This window comes from Falco punctatus (genome assembly GCF_963210335.1).
Source record: "Falco punctatus genome assembly, chromosome: 17".
NCBI lineage: Eukaryota > Metazoa > Chordata > Aves > Falconiformes > Falconidae > Falco > Falco punctatus.
In genome coordinates this window covers 5068401-5094838 of record NC_137597.1, presented here as the reverse complement: position 1 = coordinate 5094838, position 26438 = coordinate 5068401, and the positions used below count along the sequence as shown (strand labels likewise).

Sequence of the window (26438 nt, the reverse complement as noted above, 5' to 3'; positions counted from 1 at the left end):
CGCCCCGGAAGCTGCCCCTAGAGAGGACCCTAGGAGCCCCGCGCGGCAGCGCGCCCGCCCCCCGCGGTGGAGGACCCAGCTGTAGGACGGAGCACGTGTGCCCCCGGCCCGGTGCGACCGCACACACGCACACCCGGCCCGGTGCAACCCCCCCCGGCCCGGTGCGCACACACGTCCCCCGGCCCGGTGAGCGCACACACACACACCGGCCCGGCGCAAGGCCCCCCACCCCTCCGCCATGCTCCCGTACGGTGATAGCGGCGGCCGGGAACACTGCAGGCAGAGCCCGGATAGCTCAGTCGGTAGAGCATCAGACTTTTAATCTGAGGGTCCAGGGTTCAAGTCCCTGTTCGGGCGTTAACGTTTTGAGGTTTTTTTCCGGCCTGTTAGGCTATTTTTTTTCCCCTTAAAAGCCTTTTACACCCGCAGCAGGAGCGGATTTTCCTGCCGCGGGGGCCCGGCTGCGCTCCCGGGGTGACGCTGACAGAGAAATAAAAAATATATCCGCAACCGAGCATTGGAGTGAAAAAAAAGTGCTTTCGCCCGAACAGGGACTTGAACCCTGGACCCTCAGATTAAAAGTCTGATGCTCTACCGACTGAGCTATCCGGGCTCTCGCACTGGTGTGTGCTCTGCCTGAAGATCACGCTACAGCTGCCTGCCCCCCTGCTCCTCACTGTAACCCGTGTCCCCACGGACACGTGCCGCAGACACGGCCCAGCTCAGGGTGCAGCTGCACCAGCGCAGGGTGATCCGGCACCTGAATCTTGCCACAGGTGCAGCGCAGGCTGTGGGACAGAGGGGGGTCCCCACCGCAGGCCCGGGGGTCCACCATCTCTTCCCCCCACAGTAAAGCGGGATGCAGCTGGGAGGGCAGCGCTGGAGAAACCTGGGGTGGGGGGGTTCAAAGGGGGTTAGGGAAAGTTAGGGAAAGCGCAAAGAGGATGGGGCATTACCTGTCCCAAGACATCCTGGGCCATGTTTGGTTAGTGGGATTTCTCCAGCTGACCCACATCCCTGCTTGTGGCTTGTCCCCGCCCCAGGGGTGACAGTTTCCATTAGGGCCAGGCAGATATGATGCTGCCTGGGGCCATTTTTCCACCAGGACCTGGTGGGAGATGGGGCCTGGGGGTGCCCAGCTGTGCCAGGAGACCCCCACATCCCACCTTGCCCCTGCACAGCAGGGTGAATCCCGCAACAACCTCCATCCATCCTCCCATCTCCTGAGGATGTTCAGGAACGCCCGGAGCCTGGGATAATACTCTGTTACTGCTAAACCCAAATCACAGGCTGTGACCCGCAGCCCTCCCAGAGCGGCTTGTGGTGCTCCAGCATGGCGTTGGGGTTTCGGAGTGGATATTACCCCCGTCTGCCAGAGCTTGGCAGGGCCAGCTGCCTGCAAAAACAAATTACAGCCGCTGCTGCCGTGGCTCCAGCACATCTGTTGCCCACAATGTGCTTGTGCAGCCGCTGCTGCCCCTGCTCTCCCCCCCAAGCCCGGGGGCTGGCTGCTGCGAGTGGGAGCGTGTCCCCACCAACGTGGGGGGCTCCGGGGACCAGCATCAGCACCCTGGCTCCAGTGGGGTGCTGTGGTGTGCTTCAACCCCCTCCTGAAGCTCCCTGGAGGGGTACAGAGAGGCACCCACACCCCTGGGGTACCAGCCCAGTGGGAAGCAGGGGGAGGTGGGCGCTGGCGGGACCCCAGGGATGAAGCTGCAGCGTTTTGGGGGGGTGGAGGGGGCCAGCGCTGCGCCCAGGGCAAAGCTACAAGAGCGGCTCATCGCCCAGCCATGATGCGGGACATTGCGGAGGGGGGGCGAGCTGGGAGCATCCCGCGGCTACGTCGGGATAAACCGGGAGGCACCGGGGCCAGCCCCGCCTCGCCCCCGGCCCCCGGCGCCGTGCAATGCGGCGGGCCGCCGGGAGATGGCCCCGCGCCGCGCTGCGCCCCTCCATTGTCCGCCGCCGCCGCGCTCCCTCCTCCTCCTCCCCCTCCTCCCATCCTCCTCCTCCTCCTCCTCCTCCTCCCGCCGCCGCCGCCGCGGCGCGGCCCCGCCGCCGCCCGGCCCCAGCCCGCCCCGGCCGCCGCCGCAGCCCGCTCGGAGCAGGTAGGGCTGCCCCGGGGAGGGGGGGAGGGGAGCGGCGGGGGGGGCGGCAGGCCGGCTCCTCCAATGAGCGGCTCGTTCCGGCTTCCCCCCCCCTTAAAAAAAATAATCAATACCTATATAGATATATATATGTGTATATATAAATAATTTCACCCTCTGGGAGGGGATGGGGGAGCTCCATGGGGTCGCGCACGGCGCTGCTGCGAGTCGTTCCCCCTGCGCTGCCCGAAAGCTCCAGCCCAGCCTTGTGTTTTTCCAGGATGGAAAACGCCAGCAGCCCCGGGGCGGTGGGGGGTTCCTGGGGGGCTGCACCCCCAAGGCAGGCTGCGGGGTCTGCGCTCTGGAACTGCACCGTCGGGCTTGGGGAGGGGGGTGCGGAAAGTTCGTGGGTTTTATAGCAGAACAATGAGACAGTCCCCGGCACATCGCAAAGTTGCCCGTCAGCAAAGTAGAGAGGCAGGACTGGGGGTTCTGTCCTCTCCCGTCATGTCAGGGTCCCCCCTCCGGGACAGGGATGGGGGCAGGGACAAGCCAGCGCTCCTGGGCAGCCGGGAAGGGTCAAGCTGGTCCCACCAAAGGCGTGGGGTGGGCTCTGGGTTGGGTGAGTGGGGGCAGAAGGCACTTCTGAGGATGCTGGGCGAGCTGCGATGCTCCCTCTGCTCCTGTGGTACAGGGCTCTGGGTCCCCAACTTGCCAAAATGCTCAGGAGTGTATTTAACAGTAAACTCCAGAGATATGTGAGCTATTACCCCTAAGCAAAAGAGATATATTGCTTTAACCGTAGCTATTCACGTGTGTAAGGCCATGCACAAATATAATTGTTCACAGGATCTGGGCCGGGGTGAACTAGCACCAGTGCGATCAAGAAAAATCAATTTTTTAAGCGGGAGGGATGGGGTAGCCGGGAGCTGTGGGGCAAGGGAAACCTGCCTGGCAAATGGGGCACCCAGCTCTCCTGGGCTAACTGCCCCGGCGAGGTGCTTGCCCCACCTCGCCGTTGGGGAGAGGATCCACACGGCGGCCGGGAGCCAAAGCAGCTGCCTCTCCAGCCCAGAAGCCATGCAGCCAGGCACCAGCCCTCCTTGCACGCTGCAGTGTAAGTAGGTGCTCGGGGGGGGTGTGCAAGCATTGCCTGGAAGCACACTACGGGTGCGTGCACAGCAGTGCCGGGGCTGCCGTGGTCCTGGGTGGTCCTGAGCTATGGGAAGGGACCACTGGGGTTGTAGCAGCAGCAGCAGCATCCGCAGCCCCATCCCAAGTGACGGGTTTCCCTGCACGGTGGGTGCTCTGGAGGAGCTGCATGTGTCTGGCCTGTGTCTGTGGTGTGTCCTTGGGCTGTGCTCTCTCCCGTGGGGTGTAAATCCTGCAGGCAGAGCAGGGCTGAGAAGCCTGAGGAGTTGGTTCCCACTGCAGACTGGGCTGGCTCTGGCGTGCAGCGTGGGGCCGGTCAGGCTCCCTGCACCCCAACAGGGTGCTGTGGGCAGTGGGGTGCACCCCAGCTGCCGCCCATCCTCCGTGCACCCTGCCAGTTCGGCTGCGGGAGCATCTGGGTCAGGGAGAGCTCTGTGGCAGCAGGGAAGAGCCCCGCGGAGTGTGTGACATGGATACAGCTGCTATCACAGCAGCAGGATCAGTCCCCTGGGGCTCACCCAGACTGCCGGGCTGCAGGGCAGAGGGCAGCCCAGCCCATGCGGGCAGCATGCTGCTGCAGCGAGGAGCGCCGAGGCCGGGGAGGTGCCATGCTTTACATTACTGCTGCCCTGGGCATGTATAGGGCTCTAGCCCCTATTGCCTAGCTGAGCCCCCGTGCACGCCGTGCATGCAGGAGCGCTGCCGGCAGGCTGCTGTACAGCTGGGTGCACGTACACCCAGCCACGCCACGATGGGTGCTGGCTGCGGAGGAAGCCAATATTTGCATAGGAACCGGGCGCCAGAGGTGGCGTGCCGGGGAGAGCCTGACCACGCGTATCCCCCAGGGAGGCTGAGCACTGAGAAAACCTGGCCCTGGGCACGGGTGCTGGGCGCTGGAGCAGCAAGGGTTGAGTAATCTGGAAAGTCTGACCGTGGGTGTGCCCTGGGGCCAGGGAGCAGGGGGAAGCACCAGGGTGTCTTGGTCCCATCCTCGGAGCCGCTGTGGGGCACGTGGGGACGCCGGGAGGGTGCGGCGGTGGGTGGCTTTGCAGAAGGGTCCCACCCTCGCTTTTCCCCGTGCCCCCCTTGCTTCACAGGTGCTGGGTGAGGTTCAGCATCTCCTGTGGAGCCAAGCATGTGGCTGTCATACCTCGCTGCAACGGGGAGCTCTGACATCCCCACCCAACCCCCAGGCTGCCTTCTGCCCCACGCCTAGCTGGGACACCCCCTTGTCCCCTCCATTGTCCCCATCACGGACCCGACTCCTGCTGTGTGGGGCTCTGGGGGGTGCCTCTGCAGAGCTCCCTCCTTCAGCTGCCCTGAGCTGGGGGCTTTCCCGTCCCAAACCCGACCCGTCATCCCAGGGCAGGATTTCCTCCCAAGGGTGGAAATACGTAGGAAAATGTTGGAGGAACCTTTGGCATCAGCCAGCTTCACATCCTGCCTCCTCTGGAGAGCTTGGACCGGACTGGACTTTGCTCTGCTATTAATAGGAGTCGTATCGTCTTGAAGAGGAAGAAACTCCTCCTGCTGTAAGACAGCAGGTTGGAATCGAGTGGCGCTGGCTGTTTCCAAGGCATTTGCTCAGTTTGGTGTGTGCGGGACAGCAGCTGCCTGGTTTTATTTTGCTGTACGTAAACTGGCCGGATCCTGCGGGTCCCTGCGCTGCAGTGGCGAGTGCTGTGACTCTGCCCTGGCCATGGAAGGCTTTAGGGACTGTGGAAGGAGCCATGACCTTTGTGCCTAGTCCACGGTGAGGGTGGCTTCTGGGCAGTGACAGGGGGCCAGGGCTTGGCACAGGGGCTGCAGCTGCGGGGCTGGATCCTGGGGTACAGGGATGAACGCCAGACCCTCCCTACCGCCCTGCCGAGAAATGCTGGTGACAGCTCCAACCCCCCTCCAGAAGCTCCTGGGAGTGCAGCACCTCAGGTTTTTTTGGCTTTTTGCCTGCAAACTGGGCAATACAATGTCTGCTGCGATCAGTTTTGGGGGGAATCGTGTGGGGTTTGGTGTGAGCTCTTCTGGAGTGTTGGTTTTGCTGGGTTTTGGGGTGGCAGGTGGTGTTTTGGCAGGGCTGAGTGTGGCTCCAGGAATGAAACGCTCTGAATTTTGGTTTCATTTTTCAATGATCTTTGAGACCAGGTTCCTTTTTGGGACCTCCAATTCCAAACTGGGATGAAAATCCTGTGTTTTACCTGTGCCGAAACACCACCTGGAGACCCACCCAGAGTTTTCCTCGGCCATGATGTTGCCCGGGAGGTCCCAAAAGGCCCCGTTTTGGAGAAGAGGAGAATTGAAACCAGAGAGTGTCTTCTGGAGCAGGGGGAGCTGGGTCCTGCCTGCTCTGGGGGTACTGGAGCTGGTGGGGTGCCCTGGGAACCTGTCCCTGCCATGCCATGAGCTGTGTGGGATGAGGAGCTGGCTCTGCCTCACAGATCTAGGAGCACCCCCGCTGCCAGAGGATGGTTGCAGAGTCCAGTGCATCCAGGGAGCTTTGTCACCCTGCCACGTGCTGTGACACGCAGCAGGAGCGATGGGATGTAGCTGGGGATGCAGCCAGCAGCAGGCTCCATGTCCCCCAGGCAGGGAAGCCCCCGTGCCATCCTCCTGGCCGGGCAGGGGCTGCTCCGGCGGCTGGGAACGCAGCAGCTCACCCTGTTCAGCGGGAGCGGCAGGCTGGATGGATGGACCCGCAGCCCCAGAGGTGAAGGCTGGTGCTTTATCCTTCTCACGGCCGCTCCTCCCTCCGCCGGATTATAAATGGGTGTGAATTGTCTCCTCTGATAGGCATAACATCCATCCCCGGCTCCCACACCCCGGGGAGGTGCCCCTCCGGGGCTCGCTTTGCTTCCTCGCCCTCAGATGTTTGATGTCTTCCCAGATGCTCCGGACTTTTCTATCTGCTCCCAACGCAGCTGCCTGAGCGGGGGAAGGGAGAGAGGGAGGGATGGGGAGAGCCGGGGGTATACAGCAAGCTTGCCCCAGGCTCCCATCCCCAGCCGTGGGGAGGCAGGGCTGGCTGTGGGGTTTGCTCCGCCGTGGGATCCCGTAGGACTATTTTCTGCTCGGCTTTCCTCATCCCTCCCCACGCCGAGCAGGTGCCGCTCAGCTGCCGGGAGCAGGGGTGGCTGCAGGTGGTGCTGAGCCCCCTAGGTCCTGCCCCAACCAGATGCTCAGCTCTTTGCACAAGGGGGTCATCCCTCCCTGCCCCACCGATGCTGGATGTGGGGACAGGCAGAGCCCTACAGGGTGCCCGTGCGCCCTCTGCCCCAAAGCCCTGCAGAAAGGCTGTCACCAAGGGCCACCACAAAGCAGGACCAGCTGGCGTGGAGGGGTTTTGAGGAGTGAGGGGGCTGACCGAGCCCCTGAGCCCTTGGCGGGCAGGACTTGCCGGCTGCTGTCGGGCTGGGCTGCTCCTGGGTGGATCCCGCTGCTCTGGTATTTGAAAAATAAACTCTGTGGGATGTGCCAGCATCAGGGTGTGAAAGCCTCACCCCAAGCTTCCTTTTCCTTCCCAACCTGGGAGGGTGCCCCAGGGCGTGCGGAGCCCGGGGGCGGGCAGGGTGCAGGCAGCGACCAGGGTGAAGCAAATATATCCTGGAAGGGCAGGTGAGCTCGGAGCCTGCAGGGACAAGGGCTTTGGTTTCTCCAGCCACAGCTGCAGCAGGTGCCAACTCTGGGAGCTGGACAAGGGGCTGCCACCAGCAGATGCTCTGGAATAGCATTTAAAAATGCAAGAGGTTCCTGAGAGAGGATTTGGAGCTGGTTTTGCAGCCCTTTGGCCTCAGCACTGATGTTCTCAAGGGCTGTTCTGGAAAGGAGGTTGGTTTTGTGCACCTGGATGGAGAAACGTCCCTCAGCTCTGCTGGTGTGGCCATGCAGAGCACGGGAGGCTGTGGTGCTGTGCGTGGCTCCTGCAAGCCTGCAGTCTCCCTTACGGGCCCATGCTGGTACAAATTGTAAAGAAAATTTTGTTGAACCATAATTTGAGGCTTAGGGCAAAGGGTTTCCAGTGGACAAGTGGTTTTCCCTCCTGTGTGCCTCCTGCCGAGCGGGTAACTCAGCATGGCAAAGCTTTTCTCTGAAAGGTGGCATCCCAAGCTGGATGAGTCTCCTGAGGCTGACGTGACCATGACAAATGCCAGGAAATTTAAAGTCAGAAAATTATCCCTACGTTATTAGTAGTAGTATTTTAAAGAGGAAAAAAAAAACCCTGCTTCTCTCTGTTTCTCTGGAATTCAGCTCCCGCCTCGGGAGCTCCCGGGATGAGACCTAACTCACGGCTTGCAGTCCTGAGTAATTTTTGTAACAGGCTGCTGCAGGGAGAGAGGCATTCGGTGGCGATGCCAGTGGCTGCTCACCAAACCCCCAGCAGCAGGAGCCTGCGGTGGGAGGTGCTGACTGAGCATCGGGCCTGCCTCGGCTGAGGACTTGGATGGCAACCGGGAGAGTCTGGGGCTTTTCCACATGGGTTTGCACCACCTCGGTCCAGCTGCTGCACTGGCTCGGGAGGGTGGGGGCTGAGCCGCCTGCTCAGGGATGCTAGAGGTGTCCCCAGCCGAGGTGACGTCCCCCGGGTTGCACACAGCTCCCTCCGATGTGGCTTTTCTCCAGATGGTGCTGGCACCATAAGGTTGCTGTGCCTGGTGCGGGCTGAGCCTCCCTCCCCATCCCTGTGTCCCATGCTCCGACCGGACCAGGTTTGCTGTGGCCGCCCCGATGCGGGTCCAGCTGCATCCCGCCAGCACACACGGGAGCCTCGGCACGACCAGACGGGAGCGTTTCTCTGCTCAAAACGTCAGCAAGATGCAGATGCTTCTCTTGGAAATGAGAATGGGTTTGTGGCTTTGTCAGCCACAAAAATCGGTTTGATTTTATTGCTTTTGGGTTAAAAGCAGATTTTCTTTGTTCAGCTTCCAGAAGCCCAGGACTGCCAGCTTTTGGGATTTCTATTTTTCCAGGAAAAGCCCACAGCTACCAGCAGGGACCAAAATGCCAAGGAAGGGAACATTTCCAGCCTGTTGTCCCCCTTGAAGCCATTTTTCCAGTTAGAAACCACCAAAAAAAGCTGGTTGAGTGAGGTGCCGGGCCAGCCTGGTGTTGGGGGGCCAAGAGGGACCCATGCTGGCGGGGGGTTCAAACTTGCCTCACTTGCAGGAGATGTTTGCAGCAGGCAAAGCCTGGGCCAGGCTAATTAGCAGCCATCTGGTCCTGCATGGCCCCGGGGTCAAGAGGGCCTGTTTGTGGGTGGGGAGGGGGTGATGTGTTTGGGGGGGCTGCCCTGGGAGATAATCAGCAGCGGGGCTGGGTGAGGATGGTGGGGACCAGCCTGGTGAGGAGGAGGATGCTGCACCAGGTGCTGTGTGCTGGAGGAGGGTGGTCACTAGCCTGGGCTGGAGGTGGTTGCCCCATGCCCTGGGGTGGGATGTGGAGGGTACATGTCGTGCCAGGTGGGCTCTGCAAGCACAGGCTCCCGCTGCCACGGGCACCGAAGGAAGGTCCTCGGGTTCAGCGACGCTCGCAGCCCCCGGCCGTGCTTTCCAACAAAAAGCGCTTGCAATCACTGGGATGGCTGCACCCTTTTGCGCTAAATCAGAGCATCAGCCAGAGCCCTGCGTGGTGCAGAGCAGGTGGTGTGGGGCAGAGCAGAGCCCTGGGTGCCAGTGGGGGTCCCGTGTGCTGAGGCTTGTGAGCCAGCCCTGGCCAGAGCCCAAAAACACTCAGCCGCCTCTCAGCTCTAGAGGTTTCAAGTACTGGCCATCTCCAGGGGTTTCGGGCTCGCTCCACTCTTCTGTTTAACATCGACTTTGTTATTTATTTTGCTAGGAAGGGAAGAGGAGGTGAAACATCCTTCCCCGGGGAGCGCGGTGCTGGCTGGGCAGAGCGGAGCCCCCGCTGCGGTCACCGCCCTCTGCGGGTTTTGGTCGGGGGCCAGGGAGCACAGCTGGATGCTGGAGAGGAGCTGGGTTTGGAGGCTGCGCAGCGCCGGGCGCCGTGGAGGGGCTCAGGGGGACCCGTGGGTCCGTTCTGGGGGGCAGTGGCTGCTGGTGGGTTCTTCGAGCTGAGCCTGATGCTGTGGTGCCCATCGCTCTGCCCCACTGCTTGCTGGCTGGTTGGTGCTGGGAGTAGTGGTGGGATCTGGTGAGCAGCGGGTGGTCCCCCAGGCCATGCACAGGTTTGGGAATGGGATGCTGTGGTCCTCAGATGGGGAAAGAGCAGCGTGCTGCCGGGCAGCACCCAGCCTTGTCCCTTCCTTACCCTTCTCTCTCATCTTTTCCTCTCTGCTTCAAAAAGCCCTAGTTTTGCTAGAGGGGAGTGTCTTTTTCTCAAAGTTGTGATGGTCCCGAGGCCAGCGAGGGGGCTCAGAGCCGTGTCTTGGGCATGCCACCGGGGCATCAGCACCACTGCAAACCCCACAGCCCAGTTACAGGTTGAGTCAGCCCCAGCTGCAGGCAGTGACCCCACTGCCCTCCCCTCTCTGCAGCTTATTTTATCCTCGGGGAAATACTTCGGGCTCCAGCAATAGCCCCAGCAGCTGCCTGCGCTGCCTGACTGGTGGCCACAGGCTCCTGGGTGAGCAGCAAAATCTTTATTTAGCCCCTAAACGTTTCCTTTTTTCCATCGCAGAGAGGAAGGGCTGTACCACCAGTGCTGCCAGCCTGACCCTCATTAGCCAGCCTTCCTTAATCGTAGCCATTAACCCTTGCCTTTCCCCTTCGCCCAGGTGGCCGGCGGTGCAGCATGCCTTTCTCCTGACCCCTGAGCCCAGGAGGAAGAGGTCCTGGTCCCCGGAGAGATGTCCGCCACGCGTGGCAATGGGGAGCAGTGGAAGTCCCTGGAGTCAGTGGGCATCAGTCGGAAGGAGCTGGCGCTGGCGGAGGCGTTGCAGATGGAGTACGACGCGCTCTCCCGCCTGCGGCAGGACAAGGAGGAGAGCCGGGCCAAGCAGCGGGGGGACCAGCCCCTCATCTCCTGGGATGACCCCGCCGAGAGGAACGGCTGCGCCAGCATCAAAGCGGCACGTGGCCTCTCCGGCTCCGACCCCACGCTCAGCTACAACGTCCCAGTCGCACCCGAGGGTCCCCCGGCACCCGGTCCCCCCCCCGACCCCAACCCCCTCCGGCTGGACCCCCAGCCCTGGCTGAAGGGACCCCTGGCTGGTGACTACCTGTACATCTTCGAGGGGTCGGGGGGAGACTTCCTTGGGGAGCCCCTCAACGGCACCTCGCCCCATGACGGCGGGGGTGGCTCCCCAAAGAAGCTCTCGCCGCCCCCGCTGCCCCCCCGGCACCCTCTCTGGAGCTCCCCTGAAGGAAGCCAGCACTCGGGGAAGGGGTCCCCCCCATCCTCCAAAGGACCTCAGCCCAGGGACATCAACATGTTCTCGGCGGCCCACGAGCGGGCTCACGGCAAGCTGCTTGGCCGCCGCATCTCCGAGGAGGACCCCTATGGCATTGCCGACTACAGCGGCATCAACGACGCCATCACCTGCCTCAACCTGAAGTCCACCTACGAGTCAGAGGTGCTGCGGGAAGCTTCCCGTGGCTGGAAGGAGGGCAGGAGCATCTTCGAGAAGGAATCGAGTGGCAAGCCGGTGGCACGGAGCAAGACCATGCCCCCCCAGGTCCCCCCGCGGACATACGTCTCCCGCTTTGGCAACCGGAAGAATCTGGCACCGAACAAGAACCGCAGGATCTCCGTCGATCCGGTAAGAGCCTTGGAAGTGGGGCTGGGATGGAGCCAAGGTGCTGGGGAAAGCTGGAAACCCGGCACCCACGTTGCAAACGGGGCCGTGGGCATCTGCGGCTTTGCTGCGTTTCCTTCGCTCCGGGTATTTGTCCCATCACTGGGGCTCCTCAGAGACTTGCTTGCATCACGGTCAGAGGCATCCGCACGCTGAGACGCTGTCCCTGGGGGTTAATAAGACCTTTCCAGATTGCACAGCTCCCCGAGGGGTGCGGGATTGTGCACCCGTGGCCAAAACCCTCTGGGGTGGGTGAAGCAGGGCCAGGAAGCCAAGCAGAAGGGCAGGTCCCAGCCAGTTGTCACCCCGCTGCCACCGAGCAGGCGGGATGCTCCGTGTGCTGCCATCCGAGCACTGCCTCCCCGCCTCACCCTCACGCCCAGACTCTGCTGGACCCCAGATACTGGCCAGACCCCGCAGGCAGAGCCCGGTGCCCTCTGGAGGGTGCGAGCAGTGCCCAGCACCGCAACACACGGGCATCCAGGAGCTGCTGTGCAAGGGATGCAAGCGCCTCTGTCTCCGGAGCCTGCGCTGCAGGTGGTTTGCAGCAGGCGCGTGTTCCGCTGGCTTGCAAAATGTCACAAGATCCTCTGGAAAGAGCCAGGAGATTCTTCCCGAGAGCTAGGCAATCGCTTTTCTGTTCAGCTTGCAACGTCCTTTCCCATCCCAGCTCCCTTCTTCCCTCCGTTGGGCAGTGAGTGGGCTATCTCCCCTCCACGCACCGAGGCGCTGGGGGCTGCTGGTGCTGCTGCCGTCTCTCCCCCGGGGCTGCCAGGTCCCTTGTCCCCACCAGGGTGCCTGTCACAGGGGCAGAGCCCTGGCTGTGGCTCAGCTCATCCCGCCTCCCGCAAGAGGAGGAGATAAATAAGGGAGAAGCTGCCTTCCTCACGGGATGCCCCCTCCCCGGGGAGCAAGGGATGCAGCTGGGGACCGCTGGCAGGGGCTACGTAAGTCACTCTCAGCTTCCTTAGTGCCAGAAACTAATTATAAAAGAGCATTAAAATTGTCTTTAGCGGCTGCTGTGTTCTCTGCCTTTCTCTGCCTCCCTTTAGCTGTTGCCTGGGTTAATTGCTCTGACAGTGGAGCCATTGTTCGCTGCAAAAGAGCGATGGAGGCAAGGGACCCCCATGCGTGGGGGGAGCCTGGCACGGCCGTGCCGCCTGCCCCGGCACCACGGTGGGAGAGCAGCATGCAGGGCCGGGCATGGGCAGGGCTCTGCTGTGGCCCCTGGGTGGCCTGGGGACAGTCCCTGCCTGTCCCACAGCATCCTTGGGTCCATCTCTGCCCATTCCCTGTCTCACTGGAGAATCCACCCAATGGCGCTTTTGGAAACAGGCTGGAAGTGGCCAGTTTTGTGGGCAGGGGGCTGGGGGCAGCAAGATCTCGGGTCTCCCTTCTCCCGGCTATGGGGAAGGTGCCGGTGCAGATGTAGATGATGCATCCTGCGGCTGGTGCCCACCTGGCCCAAACCCCTCCTGTGCTGGACCACGTGCCCCCCGTGCTGCTGCAGAGCTGCTTTTCCCCCGGCCGCAGCAACGCCAGGGCGAGCAAAGGCTCTCGGTGCCCGGTGCTCTATAAGGGGGATCTGGCAAACCTGTCCTGGGTGGGCGATGGGCTGGAGCCCCCCAGAACACCGCAGCCGGCTGATGGGCTCATGCTGTACCCTGTAGGTTGCCCCCCGGCCGCACTCCTTTGCCAATGGCTACGAGCTTTTCGAAGTCTCCGAGGAGCGGGATGAGGAGGTGGCTGCTTTCTGCCATATGCTGGACGTGTGAGTACCTGGCCGGGGCAGGAGCATCCCACTGCAAAATGCCCCAAAACAGGGCATTTTTTGCAGGGTGGGTGGGCCAAAACCCAAAGCAGAGCAGCATCTCTGACCTGTCCCTACCTCTGCAGGCTGCGTTCCGGCTACAGCACCACGGACTATTCCCTCACTGGCTTGGTGTGGAGTGCCGTCAACCTCAGCCCCGAGCAGCTGGGTCATGGCATCAGCCTGAAGGTGACGGTGGTGTGTGACAGCCTGCGGGAGCCCCTCACCTTCACCTGCGACTGTAAGTGTCCACACTGTGCAGCCGCTTGCCCGTCCCTCCTTGCAGCAGTTGTTGGGGGGACCCCAGCAACCCTGAGGTGAAGGCTCAGGGGGGGTCCCACCATCCCCAGAGCTCATGGTGCTGTTCCTTCTTCCCACAGGCTCCTCCACTGTGGACTTGCTCATTTACCAGGCACTGTGCTACACGCACGATGAGCTGCACGCTGTCGACGTCGAGGACTTTGTGCTCAAGATCTGTGGCTTGGAGGAGTTCCTGCAGAAGTGAGTGTCAAGGAGGGGACACGCAACACACCCCAGGCATGCCAGGGTTCACGCTCTTGGCTGTGCTCGCCCCGTGCGTGGCCTCAGCCGGGTGTGATGGATGGCCAGGGCTGATCTCCATGTGCACAGCGGGAGCCTCCCCGCTCCGTTTCCTGCCTCTCAAGCCGCGGCGATGCTCTTGCCAAAAGCAGCATGTTGGGAGCATCTTCCCTGGTGGCAGAGTATCCGTCATGCTGACCTCTGCGTGCCTGGAGAAAGGCCTGAAAACCAGGGAGATGCCAAAAAAAGCTCTTTGGAGGAGTCTTAATAACAGCCATGTCACTGAGCAGAGCAGCAGAGCTCGGCTTCTCCCAGCCTGCTGTTTAAATCCCAGGAGAAGGTGGAAAAGGGATGTGTTGGGGGCACAGGAGCATCAGGGCTGCGGTGGGTTCCCTCGCTGCAGAGCCGTGGATGGGTGATGGGGACTGAGACCTGCACAGATCCCTCCTGCTCTCCCTGCCTTGCCGCCTTCCCTGGAGGAAGGCTGTATTTCTGTAGGGGTTTGGGGGTCTGACGGCTGGGGAGAGCTCTGTGCAGAGGGAGATGCAGCAGCCATGCATGCGCAGGCACACGCCGTCCTTCCCAGTGGCGTGGTGCAGCAAGCCAGCTCCTGCTGCTGGAAAGCTGCCCTGGGCCTGGCCCTGCCATGGGAAATCGGTGGGAAATTTGCCATAGCCTCCGGGAGCTGCCGGTTTAGGCCCTAAAGGGGCAGCTGGGAATTGCTCAGCCTGGGAGAGCCTGTGCAGCACCCGAGCGGAGGGCGAGTGGAGCCCAGCCTCCGCTCCTGGCTGCCCAGCGTGGCTGCCCAAAGAGGTTATTCCCATCGGTGCTGAGCCCTTGTGCTGCCAAGCAGCCCAGTGCATGTATGTGCACGTGTGTGCACGTGTACACGTGTGCACATGTGTGTTTGCACACAGCAGGGGTGCGAGCTGGTTAACTAGCTGTGGGTACCGCAGCATTTCCATGCGGCAAACCTCTGCTGTGGGTGGCTAGGGGCTGCCAGGGAGCACCCAGCTGTAGGATGGATCCAGCCAGCTTGGAGGGCATTTCCCAAAGGGATGAACCTCCAGCTTTTTTGGTAGGGAATGGTGTCCTGGGCACAGAGTGGGACAGTCCCTGACAAGCGTTTCCCGGAGCTGGTGTGGGCCGGTGGTGCTGTATCTCCCAGGGCCCTCAAAGGACCTTTGAGAAAGCCCTGGGACATAAAGCCCTTTTGTCGCTGATCTTTTCTTTCCACATCTTCCTGTGGCAGAGGAGATGCTGGAAGTGCCAAAACCCTCCCTGCAGAGCTGGTTGGGTCCTTGAGCTCGGCAAACCAGCCTGAGCTGCTGTCACTTGCTGCCCCTTTGCTTTTGCAAGGCGCAGAGGGAGGCAGGACCAGGCAGGGGTGCAGGATGCTGGCCCCAAGGGCACGTTGCTGCCTGTGCAACTGGCTGTGGGCAAGGCTTCCTGTGATGCTTTCCCCATGTGCCTCCTCCCTGGCCAGGACCTGGCACTGGCGATGTCCTTGTCCCCTGCAGCCCTGTGAGCCCTCGGGGGTGCCTCTCCCACCCCCCACCCCCCCCAGGATCCTGCCATTGCAGCTCCATCCTGCCTGCAGCCTCCCGCACCCCCTGGGCATTGTGCCCGTGGCTCTGCCGCGCTGGCAAGGGCTGAATTGGCTCATTCTCCCCCGTAGCCGGCAAAGAAAGCGGATGGCAAGTTGAGCGGGTCCCGTTCTGGGGGGGGTCCCATGCTGGTGGGGGTGCTGGGACCAGGCAGTCCCTCCCTGCTCCCAGGGCTTGCCCCGGTCCTGCTGCCAGCTGGAGCATCCTCTGGCTCCTCTGGTCCAGCTCTGCTTCCCACGCACCGCTGGGCAGGTCCTGGCACAACGGGCTCCTCCACACCCGCTGCTGGCTCCGTCGGCGCTGGCTGGGCCGGGCACGGCTTTTTGGAGGGCACAGGGGAGGGAGGGAAAACAATAACCTATTCTTCAGTGCAAGCGCCCGGGTGCCACAAAGGTCCATTTGCAGGCGAGGCAGCCATGGCAGAGCCCCAGCCGACACCGCCTGGCCGCAGGGCGTTGGCATGGGGCATCCTGGGTTGAATTTTGGGGTGTCACATGTGATCGAGAGGGGCTGCGGGCTCAGCGTGTGGTCTCTGTCCCTGCAGCAAGCACGCGCTGGGCAGCCACGAGTACATCCAGCACTGCAGGAAATTCGACATCGATATCCGCCTGCAGCTGATGAAGAGAAAGGGGGTGCGCAGCGACCTGGCCCGGACGGTGGGTGCCTGGGTGTGGGGACAGCACGGGGGTGTCCGTGCCATCTCCCTGCGGTGGGATCACCCGCGTGTGGCCAAGCTGTGGCACAACATCTCTCCATCTCCAGGCAAACGATGACCAGAGCCCCTCCACGCTCAACCACTACATCCATCTGCAGGAAAGACCCATCAAGCAGACCATCAGCAGGTAGGGGGGATGTGGCAGGACTGCTCCCCGCGCCAGGTGCCCTCCTGGCCAGGGCTGAGCTCTGCTGTCTGTCCCTTAGGCAGGCCCTGAGTCTTCTCTTCGACACCTTCCACAACGAGGTGGATGCTTTCCTAGCAGCCGAGGTGAGCACCAGGGATGGAAGGGGGCATTTGCCTCATTTTGGGAAAAATTTCTTCACTGAAAGGGTTGTCAAGCATTGGAACAGGCTGCCCAGGGACGTGGTGGAATCACCATCCCTATGAGTGTTCAAAAAACTTGTAGATGTCGTGCTTAGGGACGTGGTTTAGTGGTGAGCTTGGCAGTCCTGGGTTAACAATTGGACTTGATGATCTCAAAGGTCTTTTCCAACCTAAATGATTCTATGATTTGCTGCAGGGTCTTTCCCCCTTTCGTTATGGGGCTCTAAGGGTGCATCAGAGGAGGGAGAAGGCCATGAAAATAGGGGAAACTGAGGCACAGGCTGGTGCACCTCCCAGTGCATGGCGTGCGGGCTGCAGGGAGCAGCCCCTGCCTCCTCGGTTGGCTGGGGGTCCTGCATCAGCCCCCCTCTTCCTTCCAGGGAGACTTCCCACTGAAGGCAGAACGGGTGATCCAGTCAGTCATGGCCATCTGCAACGCTCTGGCTGCCGTCGAGTCCCAGGAGATCACGGCAGCCCTCAACCAGATGCCGCCCTGTCCTTCCCGCATGCAGCCCAAAATCCAGAAGGTGAGTGATGGGCGCTGGGGGGCTGGTCCCTGCGGGGTGCTGGGGCTGGGCGGCTCGACCGGGAGATGCAGAGGGGAAGCAGGTTTTCCTATCTGACTTCTTTCCCTCCTTCCTCCCACCGTACCACGTGGAAAATTCCTCAATAGCGGGAAGCAGGCAGCTGCCTGGCCGTGCTGCCTGCTCCGGCAGCCAAGCATCCCGGGCCGGTTACGTAAAGCGGCTGGCTTGGCGAGCTGCTGCCCGCCGACACCGCGGGGCTGATTCTGATGTTGCTCTGGTGGTTTGTTTTTTTTTTTTACTGTTTTTTTGTTGTTTTTTTTTTTTTTTCCTCAACAGGATCCAAATGTTCTGGCCAAGAGGGAAAATCGAGGTATTTCTGTTCTCCTCCTCCCCTTCTGGGCTCCAGTTCTTGGTGCTTTTAATCTTCAAACCCCTCCCCCTTAATTATTAAGGCCAAAAATGTGTTTGAAACTATTCTGGTTAAGAAAAGAGGGTTTCTGGAGGCTGTTTTTCCTCCCCACGAGCTCAGCAAAATGGGAAGCCTGAAACTCTCCCTCTGACCCTCTTTGTCCCAGGGGGGACCTGCCCACGGTCTGGCCCCAGGGTCCCTCCAGCATCACGACCCCAGCCCAGAGGGATGCCATGGGGGGGGCAGCGGGGCCAGCAGCCGCCCCGTCTCACCCCTCTCCCACCTCCCCTTCAGAGAGGATCGTGGAGAGCCTGACAGCCGCCATCCTCAACCTGGTTGAGCTCTACTGCAGCACCTTCAACGCCGACTTCCAGACAGCCGTGCACGGGAGCCGGGAGCACGGCGTGGCGCAGGAGGCTCGCCTGCTCTCCTGCCCGCTCTCCTTCACCGTCTATGCCACCCACCGCATCCCCATCACCTGGGCTGCCAGGTAAGGGCAGCCGCCTGGACCTGGCTCTGCCTGCCTGTCCTGGGGCTCACACTTGCCTTAAACACCCCGTTAGCAGGGGTGTCCCTCCCTGGGCAGCTGAGGAGTGTCCCATTGTCCCAAATATTCAGCAGGTGGGGAGGGAATAAAAGCAAACCCACCTCAAGGGCAGGGATATGGGGCTGCTGGTGCTCATGGGGTGGTGAGGGATGCTCGCAGCCAGCTGATGCTGGCGCTTCTGGGTGGGACGGGCTCTGCCACGCGCTCCCATCCCAACCCCGCGGATCCCCAGGGCTGCAGCATCACTCACGGGCTCGCCGCCACCCGGGGGATGTGACAGATGGCCCCGGTGCAGCAGGGCTGGGCTGCCCTCGCCCCGCATCAGCAGCGTGCTCCTTTGTTAGGTGCCTTGGTGCCCGTACCCGCTTTCAGCCCCACGCGGGGGGATGGCGGGGGTCCGGGCGGGCAGCAGGAGCCCACCGCGGGGAGGGCGTGTGAGGCAGTGGCGCCAGCAGCAGCCGCCCCGCCGGGGACCCCTCGCCTTTGTCCTGTCCTTAATGTATTCCCCTTGGTGACTGGCTCCGAACAAAGCGGGTAGCCTGGGAAATGCCGGCATCCCCTGACCTCCAGCGCCCTGCAGCCCTCCCCGGATTCTCGCTCGGCACCTGCCACATGGCAGGGCCCCCCCCGGCAGCCCCCTGTGTGATGGTATGCACGGTGGCATATGGGGATGGGGGTTCCCGGGCCCCCTTCCCAAGCCCAGCCTGGGGAAAACGCGGAGGGTCAGCACCTCCATCCTCCCCACCCCGCTGGTGCAGGATTTGCCCCACGGTGGGGTGAACCCCTGGGTGCCGGCTCCCCTGCCCCAGGCAAAGCACCCCCCTGCCCCCAACTCGCAGCTCCCTCTGTTCCCCTTGCAGCTACGAAGATTTCTACCTCTCCTGCTCCCTCAGCCATGGCGGCAAGGAGCTGTGCAGCCCCCTGCTCACCAGGAAGGCCCACGTCTACAAATACCTCTTCCACCTCATCATATGGGACCAGCAGTAAGGCAGCACCCTGGCCGTGGGGTGGGGGGGGGGTCCCAGTGCCGTACCCAGCCACAGTGCCTTCCTCCTCCTCCTCCTCCTCCTCCTTCCCTGCTCCAGCAGCTCCTCTCAGCGCCTCTCCCCAGTTTTGGGGTGTCGGAAGCTCTTGTGTCATCCCTGGGAATAGCACCGGCACCGGCGCCAGCTCTGCCCTCCCTGGAGCTGCGTGTTTACACCCGGGAAAGGGGATCTGCTCCAGAAATAGCCCTGGGAGCAGGCAGGGAGGCTGTGCTGAGCCCTCGCCACGCCTGGCATTCACAGCAGCCCAGGGAGGTGGGGAGGAACAGGATAATTTTAGAAGGTGCCGGTGCCCCCCAAGGACAGGCACCGAGCAGCCAGCGGGACAGCGGGGAGCAGAGTGGTGCCGGTCCCCTCCGTGGGGCAATCCCCTTCCCGTGCCCACCCACGGGCGGGATGTAGCTGCCACCCTGGGCTCCCTGGGAGTATCGGAGAGGAGCCTCAGTCCCGGGGTCCCACGCAGCCTCCCCTGGCCGTGGGACGAGGTCAGCGTGTGGTGGGGGCCCTCCATGGTGGCCCTCCTGCCCCGCGGTCACCTTCCTGGGACAGAGAGCAACGGGGCTCCCCGGTGCTGGGAGACGACCGAGGTATGCAAGCTGGTTCTCCCCAAACTCTGCTGTCCCCTCCGGGGTGTCTGCCCGTGCCATGGGACCTCCAGCCCATGCCGGGGGGGCACATGGCACCCCCAGTGCCAGCAGCAAAGGCGTCTGTTGGGCTGGGCTCTCCTGGGGCACGCTTGGTATCCCAAGGCAGAGGGCTGGCTGGTGCCACAGGGTGCTGCCAGCGCCCGTCCCCCGCACGGCTGAGCCACCGGCTGCTCTCTTGCAGGATCTGCTTCCCTGTCCAGGTGAACCGTCTGCCGCGGGAGACGCTGCTCAGCGTCACGCTCTTTGCCGTGCCCATCCCACCCCCAGGGAGCTCCTCCGACGCCAACAAGCAGCGGCGGGTTCCTGAGGCCCTGGGCTGGGTGACCACCCCTCTCTTCAACTTCAGGCAGTACGTGGGGCATCCCATGGCGACAGGCACGGCGAGGGGCTGTGCTGGCACCCCTGGGGTAGGGCAGGAGGGTCCCCACAACCTCAGCTCAGCGTGGGGACAGCATCGCTGCAGTGGTGCCACCCTCCTGCCCCAGCAGAGTGGCACCCGGTGTCAGGCTGTCACCCCTCCTTCTCCTCCAGGGTCCTGACCTGCGGGCGAAAGCTCCTGGGCTTGTGGCCAGCGACCCAGGACAACTCCAGAGCCAGGTCAAGTGCCCCTAACTTCAACCAGCCCGACAGTGTCATCCTGCAGGTACGTTCTGGCGGGGGGGGGGTCCAGGGGGACGCACTCGCACCGAGCCCCCCTCCTCACCCTCTGCCTCTGCCCCAGATCGACTTCCCCACCTCCACCTTCGAGGTGAAGTTCACCAGCCCACCGGCAGCCGAGTTCAGCCCCAGGTACGAGTTCGGCAGCCTGGGGGAGGAGGACCAGCGCAAGCTGCGGGAGGCGATGCAAAAGAAATCGCTCTACTGGTAAGCGACCTGGGGCGGGAATGGCATCACTCTGCCAGGGGGGGCTCTGCTGGTAGACCCCCAGCACTGCCCCCGGCATGCACAGCAGGTATCTGAGGGTCTAACCCTGCCTTGGAGGCTGGGCACGAGGCTGGAGCCTGGCATTTGACAGAGCTGCCTGCTGCAGCTGCCTGTCGCCAGTCCTGCGCTCTGCCCTCCCCAGCGACCCCTCTCTGGGGAGGGTCTCTCCAGCCATGTCCCCCTCAGCGGGGAGAACTGCCCAGCCCCTCATCCAGCCTGGCACCCATAGTCCTCCAGCGCTGGCTATAAACGGGAGGATCAAATGTCGGCAGCTGTGCCGGGATCTGCTGCGCAGGGCGGTGCTGACGCTCCTTGCAAAAAATGCCCGGGGTGCACAGCCAGCCTGGCTGGCTTGGGGGTCCCCAGACAGGGGGCCATCCCTGCAGCAGCTCAGTCACCCCTGTGCATGGGTGCTGGGGTCCTGGCTGTCCCCTGGGGGACAGGGTACAGTGTGGGGATGGCAGGGAGCCCCCAGCATCCTGCAGCACCACGCAGACCTGTCTGCTGGCAGGGATGCAGGCAGGATCCTGCTCTCCATCCATTCTTTTTGATGGGCAGGTCTGTGGTGGGGCAGCAGGGGGGACTCGGAGGGGTTTATCAGTGTCCCACGCACCGTGCGCGGTAGGGGCAGAGGGATGCGCGGTCCCCAGCCCGCCAGCCCCATCCCATCCATGCCATCCCCTCCCTTGCCCCTGAGCCGTGCTCCCTGTCCCCCTGGTGCCGTAGGCTGATGGATGCCGACCGCAAGCAGCTGTGGGAGAAGCGCTACTACTGCCATGCAGCACCCAGCTCCCTGCCCATGCTGCTGGCCAGTGCGCCCAGCTGGGAGTGGGCCTGCCTGCCCGACATCTACGCCCTGCTCAGCCAGTGGACCTGCATGAGTCACCAGGATGCCCTGGGGCTCCTGCACGCCACGTAAGCCACCGGTGGGCTGCGGGTGCCAGCGGGCTGCGGGTGCCGCAGGGCTGCGGGTGCTGCAGGAATGTGTGCTCTGGCACTGCTGCCCTCCCCGCGCAGGCAGGGAGAAGGCAGCGGTGGCAATGGCAGGGGGGATGCTGAGGATGCTGTCCCCCTGATGCCTGTCCCGGCTGCAGGTTCCCGGACCAGGAGGTGAGGAGGACAGCCGTGCAGTGGATCGACTCCATCTCCGACACCGAGCTGCTGGACTACCTGCCCCAGCTGGTTCAGGTGTGTGGTGGGACTGGGATGTGGCATGGGGTGCGTACCAGGACTGGGACGTGGCAGGGGGTGCATCCCCATCCTGCTGTGCCCCAAACCTGTCCCCTCTCCAGGCCCTGAAGTATGAGTGCTACCTGGACAGCCCACTGGTGCGCTTCCTCTTGAAGCGAGCGATCTGCGACCTGAAGATCACCCATTACTTCTTCTGGTGTGTTTGAGGGGGGGCTGGGAGCGGCAGGGGGGACCCTGGGTCTCGCCTGACCCCATGTGTCCCTGCTCCAAGCAGGCTGCTGAAGGATGGCCTCAAGGACTCCCAGTTCAGCATCCGTTACCAGTACCTGCTGGCAGCTTTGCTCTGCTGCTGCGGGAAGGGGCTGCGGGAGGAGTTTGACCGGCAGTGCCTGCTCGTCAACACGCTGGCCAGGCTGGCCCAGCAAGTGCGGGATGCTGCCCCGTCCGCACGCCAGGTGGGTGCTGGGGTGGTGGGAGGGGGTGCAAGGGGGTGCCAGGCTGTGTCTGAGCCCCCCATCCCATCCCATCCCATCCCATCCCATCCCATCCCATCCCATCCCATCCCATCCCATCCCATCCCCACCCCACAGGGCATCCTCCGTGAGGGGCTGGAGGATGTGAAGCAGTTCTTCAAAGCAAACGGGTCATGCCGGCTGCCACTAAGCCCCAGCCTGCTGGTGAAGGGGATCGTGCCCCGGGTGAGTGCCAGAGCTGGGGGTGTCGGGGGGGCTCCTCTGCCCGCAGCCGGCTCACCCTGATGGGCTGCCCCTTCCTCCCCATGGCAGGACTGCTCCTATTTCAACTCCAACGCCGTCCCCTTGAAGCTCTCCTTCCAGAATGTTGATCCTCTTGGGGAAAACATCCGAGTCATCTTCAAGGTGAGCTCATCCTCCCAGCCGTGTCTAAACCCCAGCACGGCTGCCCCGACCCCTGTGGGGCTGGCTCAGCTTTGCCCCCGCTGCCCCCCGGCTCTGATGGCTCTTCCTTCTTCTTCTCGCAGTGTGGTGACGACCTGCGGCAGGACATGCTGACGCTGCAGATGATCCGGATCATGAACAAGATCTGGGTGCAGGAGGGGCTGGACATGCGCATGGTCATCTTCCGCTGCTTCTCCACCGGCCGCGGACGAGGTAACCCAGCATCGTGCCATCCCCCGGTGGCATCGAACCCCAGGTCACGATGCTCTCAGGCTGGTGAGGTCCTGAGGCTCTGCTAGAGAAGAGCTGCTGTGGGTAGCTGTGATCCACCTTCGGGTCTGGTCCCACCAGCCCGTCTGTAGGAATGTGGCTTTGCAGGCTGTCACTCAACGGTGATGGCTGGGGAGCGGCTGGGTTGGTGGCAAGGGGGGCTGGGGTCTCGGTGCCCCCCAGGTGGGATGGATGGGTCTCACCCTGCTGTCTCGGCTGCCAGGCATGGTGGAGATGATCCCCAACGCCGAGACCCTACGCAAAATCCAGGTGGAACATGGTGTGACGGGCTCCTTCAAAGACCGGCCGCTGGCAGACTGGCTGCAGAAACACAACCCCGAGGAGGATGAGTATGAGAAGGTGAGGAGGAGCCTGGCAGGGTCCCCGCTCCTCATGCACCCCTGAAGGATGAGACCCTTCGCTTCGCAATGTGTCCAGCCTTTCTCCACACCCCGTTGCTCCTTCCCTCCCTCCCTCCCTCCTCCCAGGCCGTGGAAAACTTCATCTACTCGTGCGCCGGCTGCTGTGTGGCCACCTACGTGCTGGGGATCTGCGACCGGCACAATGACAACATCATGCTCAAGACCACCGGCCACATGTTCCACATTGACTTTGGCAGGTTCCTGGGCCACGCACAGATGTTTGGCAACATCAAGAGGTGAGAAATACCCTCGGCATCTCCTTCCCCCTTGCTCGGGCTCATCCCTGTGGGGTGATTTTGTGGGTGAAGCCCCTCTTCTCATCCCAGGGGTGGGTGACCCCTGGCTGCGCTCACTTTCTGTCCTTCCCCCCCTGATGCAGGGACCGGGCACCGTTCGTCTTCACTTCGGACATGGCGTACGTCATCAACGGGGGGGACAAGCCCTCCAGCCGCTTCCACGACTTCGTTGACCTGTGCTGCCAGGCCTACAACCTGATCCGCAAGCACACCCACCTCTTCCTCAACCTGCTAGGGCTGGTGAGAGCCGGGGGGCCACACGCCCACCCCCCCAGGCATGGCAGAGGGGTCCTCCTGCCACCACCTGCCCTCACCCCCTGCCTTGCCTCCCAGATGCTGTCCTGTGGCATCCCTGAGCTCTCTGACCTGGAGGACCTCAAGTATGTCTACGATGCCCTGAGGCCACAGGACTCTGATGCTGATGCCACCACCTACTTCACCAGGTAGAGGACACGGGTGTCTGGTGGGGCAGGAGAGGATGGAGGGAGCCCCCGGATGGAGGCACCAGCTCCAGCTCAGCACGCTGACGGGCTTCTCCGTGCTGAGCACGTGGTGGCCTCGTTGCAGGTTGATCGAGTCCAGCCTGGGCAGCGTGGCCACCAAGCTCAACTTCTTCATCCACAACCTGGCGCAGATGAAGTTCACGGGCTCCGACACGCGGCCGACCCTCTCCTTCGCTCCCCGCACGCACACCATCAAGACGTCCGGCCGGATCCGCGACATCTTCCTCTGCCGCCACGAGAGGGTCTTCAACCCCAGCAAGGGCTACGTGAGTGGGGACAGTTGGGGACAGGCAAAGTGACAGCTCAAGCATTTCTCAAGTTCCCAGCCCCGTCTGTGCTCGGGGCACCCCAGGGTCCCCATTCCCCATGCCACAGCCCATCTCTCTGCAGACCTACGTGGTGAAGGTGCAGCGGGAGAGCCCAGGAGAGGTGACCTTCGTGCAGCGCACCTTCGAGGAGTTCCAGGAGCTGCACAACAAGCTGCGCCTCCTCTTCCCCTCCTCACTGCTGCCCAGGTACCCCTGCAGACCCTCACAGACCCCTGGGGCTCCCCACCGCCCCCCGGGCTTTGCTGAGCATCCGTCCCCACAGCTTCCCCAGCAGGTTTGTCATCGGACGGTCACGGGGCGAAGCGGTGGCTGAACGGCGCAAGGAGGAGTTGAATGGCTACATCTGGCACCTTATCCATGCTGCGCCCGAGGTGGCAGAGGTGCGGAGCTGGGGGGGGCGTCCCAGCAGGGCGGGACGGGGGCTGCTGCCTCCTGGGAGATGGGGACGATGCCAGGGTTGCCGGTGAGGTGGGAAGGTGCTTGGTGGCCAATGCACCACGTGAAGCATCGGCGCAGGCACCGTGTGCGTAAGCCATTGCCACGTGCACTGTGCACCGGTCCTGAAAGGTGGAGGACGTGGTCATCTCCATCACCGCTAACGTCACCTCCTCGCCCCGCAGTGTGACCTCATCTACACCTTCTTCCACCCCCTGCCACGGGATGAGAAGGCGGCTGGCACAAACCCGACCCCAAAGCCAGCAGGTAGCAGGGCTGGTGGCAGCGCTGGCAGCCAGCCGGCACCGTGAGGGGTGATGGTGGGGGGCTCCCGTCCCACCTGCGCCCCCTCCTCTCCTCTCTTCCAGATGCCACATGGGCCCGGCCCCTAGGGAAGGTCGGTGGGGAGGTGAAGCTCTCCATCTCCTACAAGAACAACAAGCTCTTCATCATGGTGATGCACATCAGGGGGCTGGTAGGTGCGCGGTGCCCGGTGGCAGCAGGGATGGGGGGTCTGCCCCACCGCTGCACTCACAGGGCACCCCCTGCTCTGCCCCACAGCCACCATTGCAGGATGGCAATGACCCTGACCCCTACGTCAAGACCTACCTGCTGCCTGACCCCCAAAAAACAACCAAGAGGAAAACCAAAGTGGCCCGGAAAACCTGCAACCCCACTTACAATGAGATGGTACATGGGATGGGGATGGGGGTCAGGGGGTCTTGGGGGGGGGGGGCGGGCTGTAGCTGAGGGTCTGCCCCATTCTGCCCCCGCAGCTGGTCTACGACGGGATCCCCAGGGGGGACCTACAGCAGCGGGAGCTGCGTCTGAGCGTGCTGAGCGAGGAAGGCTTCTGGGAGAACATCCTCCTCGGAGAGGTCGGCATCCGCCTGCGGGACCTCGACCTGGCGCAGGAGAATATGGGCTGGTTCGCCCTGGGATCCCGCGGCCATGGCACCCTCTGAGGTCCCCCCGCCAGGGCTGGGAACCCACGGCACCGCTGCTGTGGCTCTGCCCCCTCTGGGATGTGCCCATAGGGACCGGGTACCGATGGGCGCTGCCGCAGGCGTCTTCTTTTTTAAGTTTACCTTGTGTCAAGGGAGCAACACGGGGAGGGAGGGGCAGGGAGGACCGGTGGGGCACTTTGGGGAGGGTATTTCTTCCTTTGGGATATTTGTATTTTAATTTTTTTTAATAACGAGTAGCGTGCGGCCGGGCACCGGGGCAGAGAGGAGAAGGGAGGCGAGTTGGCTGGGGGCGTGTGGACCCGCAGAGCTCCGGGTGCTTCTCCAGCCAGGAGCTGCCTGCCTGGAGCCGGGCAATTCTCATCCCGGGGAATTCGCTCCCAAAGGAGAGCGGTGTGGTGGGGCCGTGCGTGGTGCCGGTGACCCCCTTGATGCCATGGGAAGGGGACAGCCGGCCACCCTTCTTGTCCCCATGGTTGTGGGGACATCTCCTCATCTGCCGTCCAGCGCCAGAGCCGGGGATGCCTGCGCCGGGGTGCGGGCTTGGTGCCTGTGGTGCTTTGTTTACAGCAAGAGCTCCGTAAACGGATGAAATGTTTCTCAGGATCGAGAATAATGAACTTAACCTTTATATTAAAAGTTTTAAATATTGTATCTAGCGGGAGTTGAAGGGGGAGGGGGGAGCAGCCTGGCCCCACCAGCGGCTGGGGCTGCTGGAGCAGGCACCCCCCTGCGTCGGGACCCTCCTGCCTGTAACACGGTGGCGTGAAAATAAAGGAGATGAAACGCACGGGGTGCTGTGTGGGCCCTGCCTGCACATCTGCCCGCACATCTGCCTGCGCCTGTGCCCACATATCTTCTTACATCTCAGCCTGCACATCTGCCCACACATCTACCTGCACATCTTCTTGCATCTCTGCCTGCACATCTACCTGCGCCTATGCCCACACATCTTCTTGCATCTCGGCCTGCACATCTGCCCGCATCTTTACTTGCACATCTGCCTGCACCTCTGCCTGCCCCCCGGACCC

The 26438-nt window shown here is 62.8% G+C and overlaps 1 protein-coding gene across 3 annotated transcripts; it reads left to right on the top strand.

The window, feature by feature from the left end:
* The first annotated feature begins 1966 nt into the window (after positions 1-1966).
* PIK3C2B (phosphatidylinositol-4-phosphate 3-kinase catalytic subunit type 2 beta) lies at positions 1967-26197 on the top strand. Of its 3 annotated transcripts, none has more exons than XM_080367146.1 (33): positions 1967-2108; positions 9964-10947; positions 12654-12754; positions 12880-13034; positions 13174-13294; positions 15485-15596; positions 15703-15782; positions 15862-15925; positions 16363-16509; positions 16846-16879; positions 17213-17408; positions 18326-18448; positions 19337-19504; positions 19687-19798; positions 19877-20019; positions 20806-20994; positions 21174-21267; positions 21372-21466; positions 21545-21725; positions 21861-21968; positions 22056-22148; positions 22271-22400; positions 22681-22817; positions 22946-23115; positions 23259-23415; positions 23509-23618; positions 23743-23944; positions 24069-24193; positions 24270-24387; positions 24628-24709; positions 24811-24917; positions 25004-25132; positions 25219-26197. In XM_080367146.1, exons 2-33 carry the CDS (start codon positions 10036-10038, stop codon positions 25405-25407), a joined length of 4884 nt encoding a protein of 1627 aa, XP_080223272.1. In that variant the 5' UTR covers positions 1967-2108; positions 9964-10035; the 3' UTR covers positions 25408-26197. The 3 variants fall into 3 exon arrangements, with proteins under 3 accessions (XP_080223272.1, XP_080223273.1, XP_080223274.1); XM_080367147.1 differs by lacking the exon at positions 1967-2108 and adding an exon at positions 3106-3204; XM_080367148.1 differs by lacking the exon at positions 1967-2108 and adding an exon at positions 3248-4783.
* Positions 26198-26438: the final 241 nt, after the last annotated feature.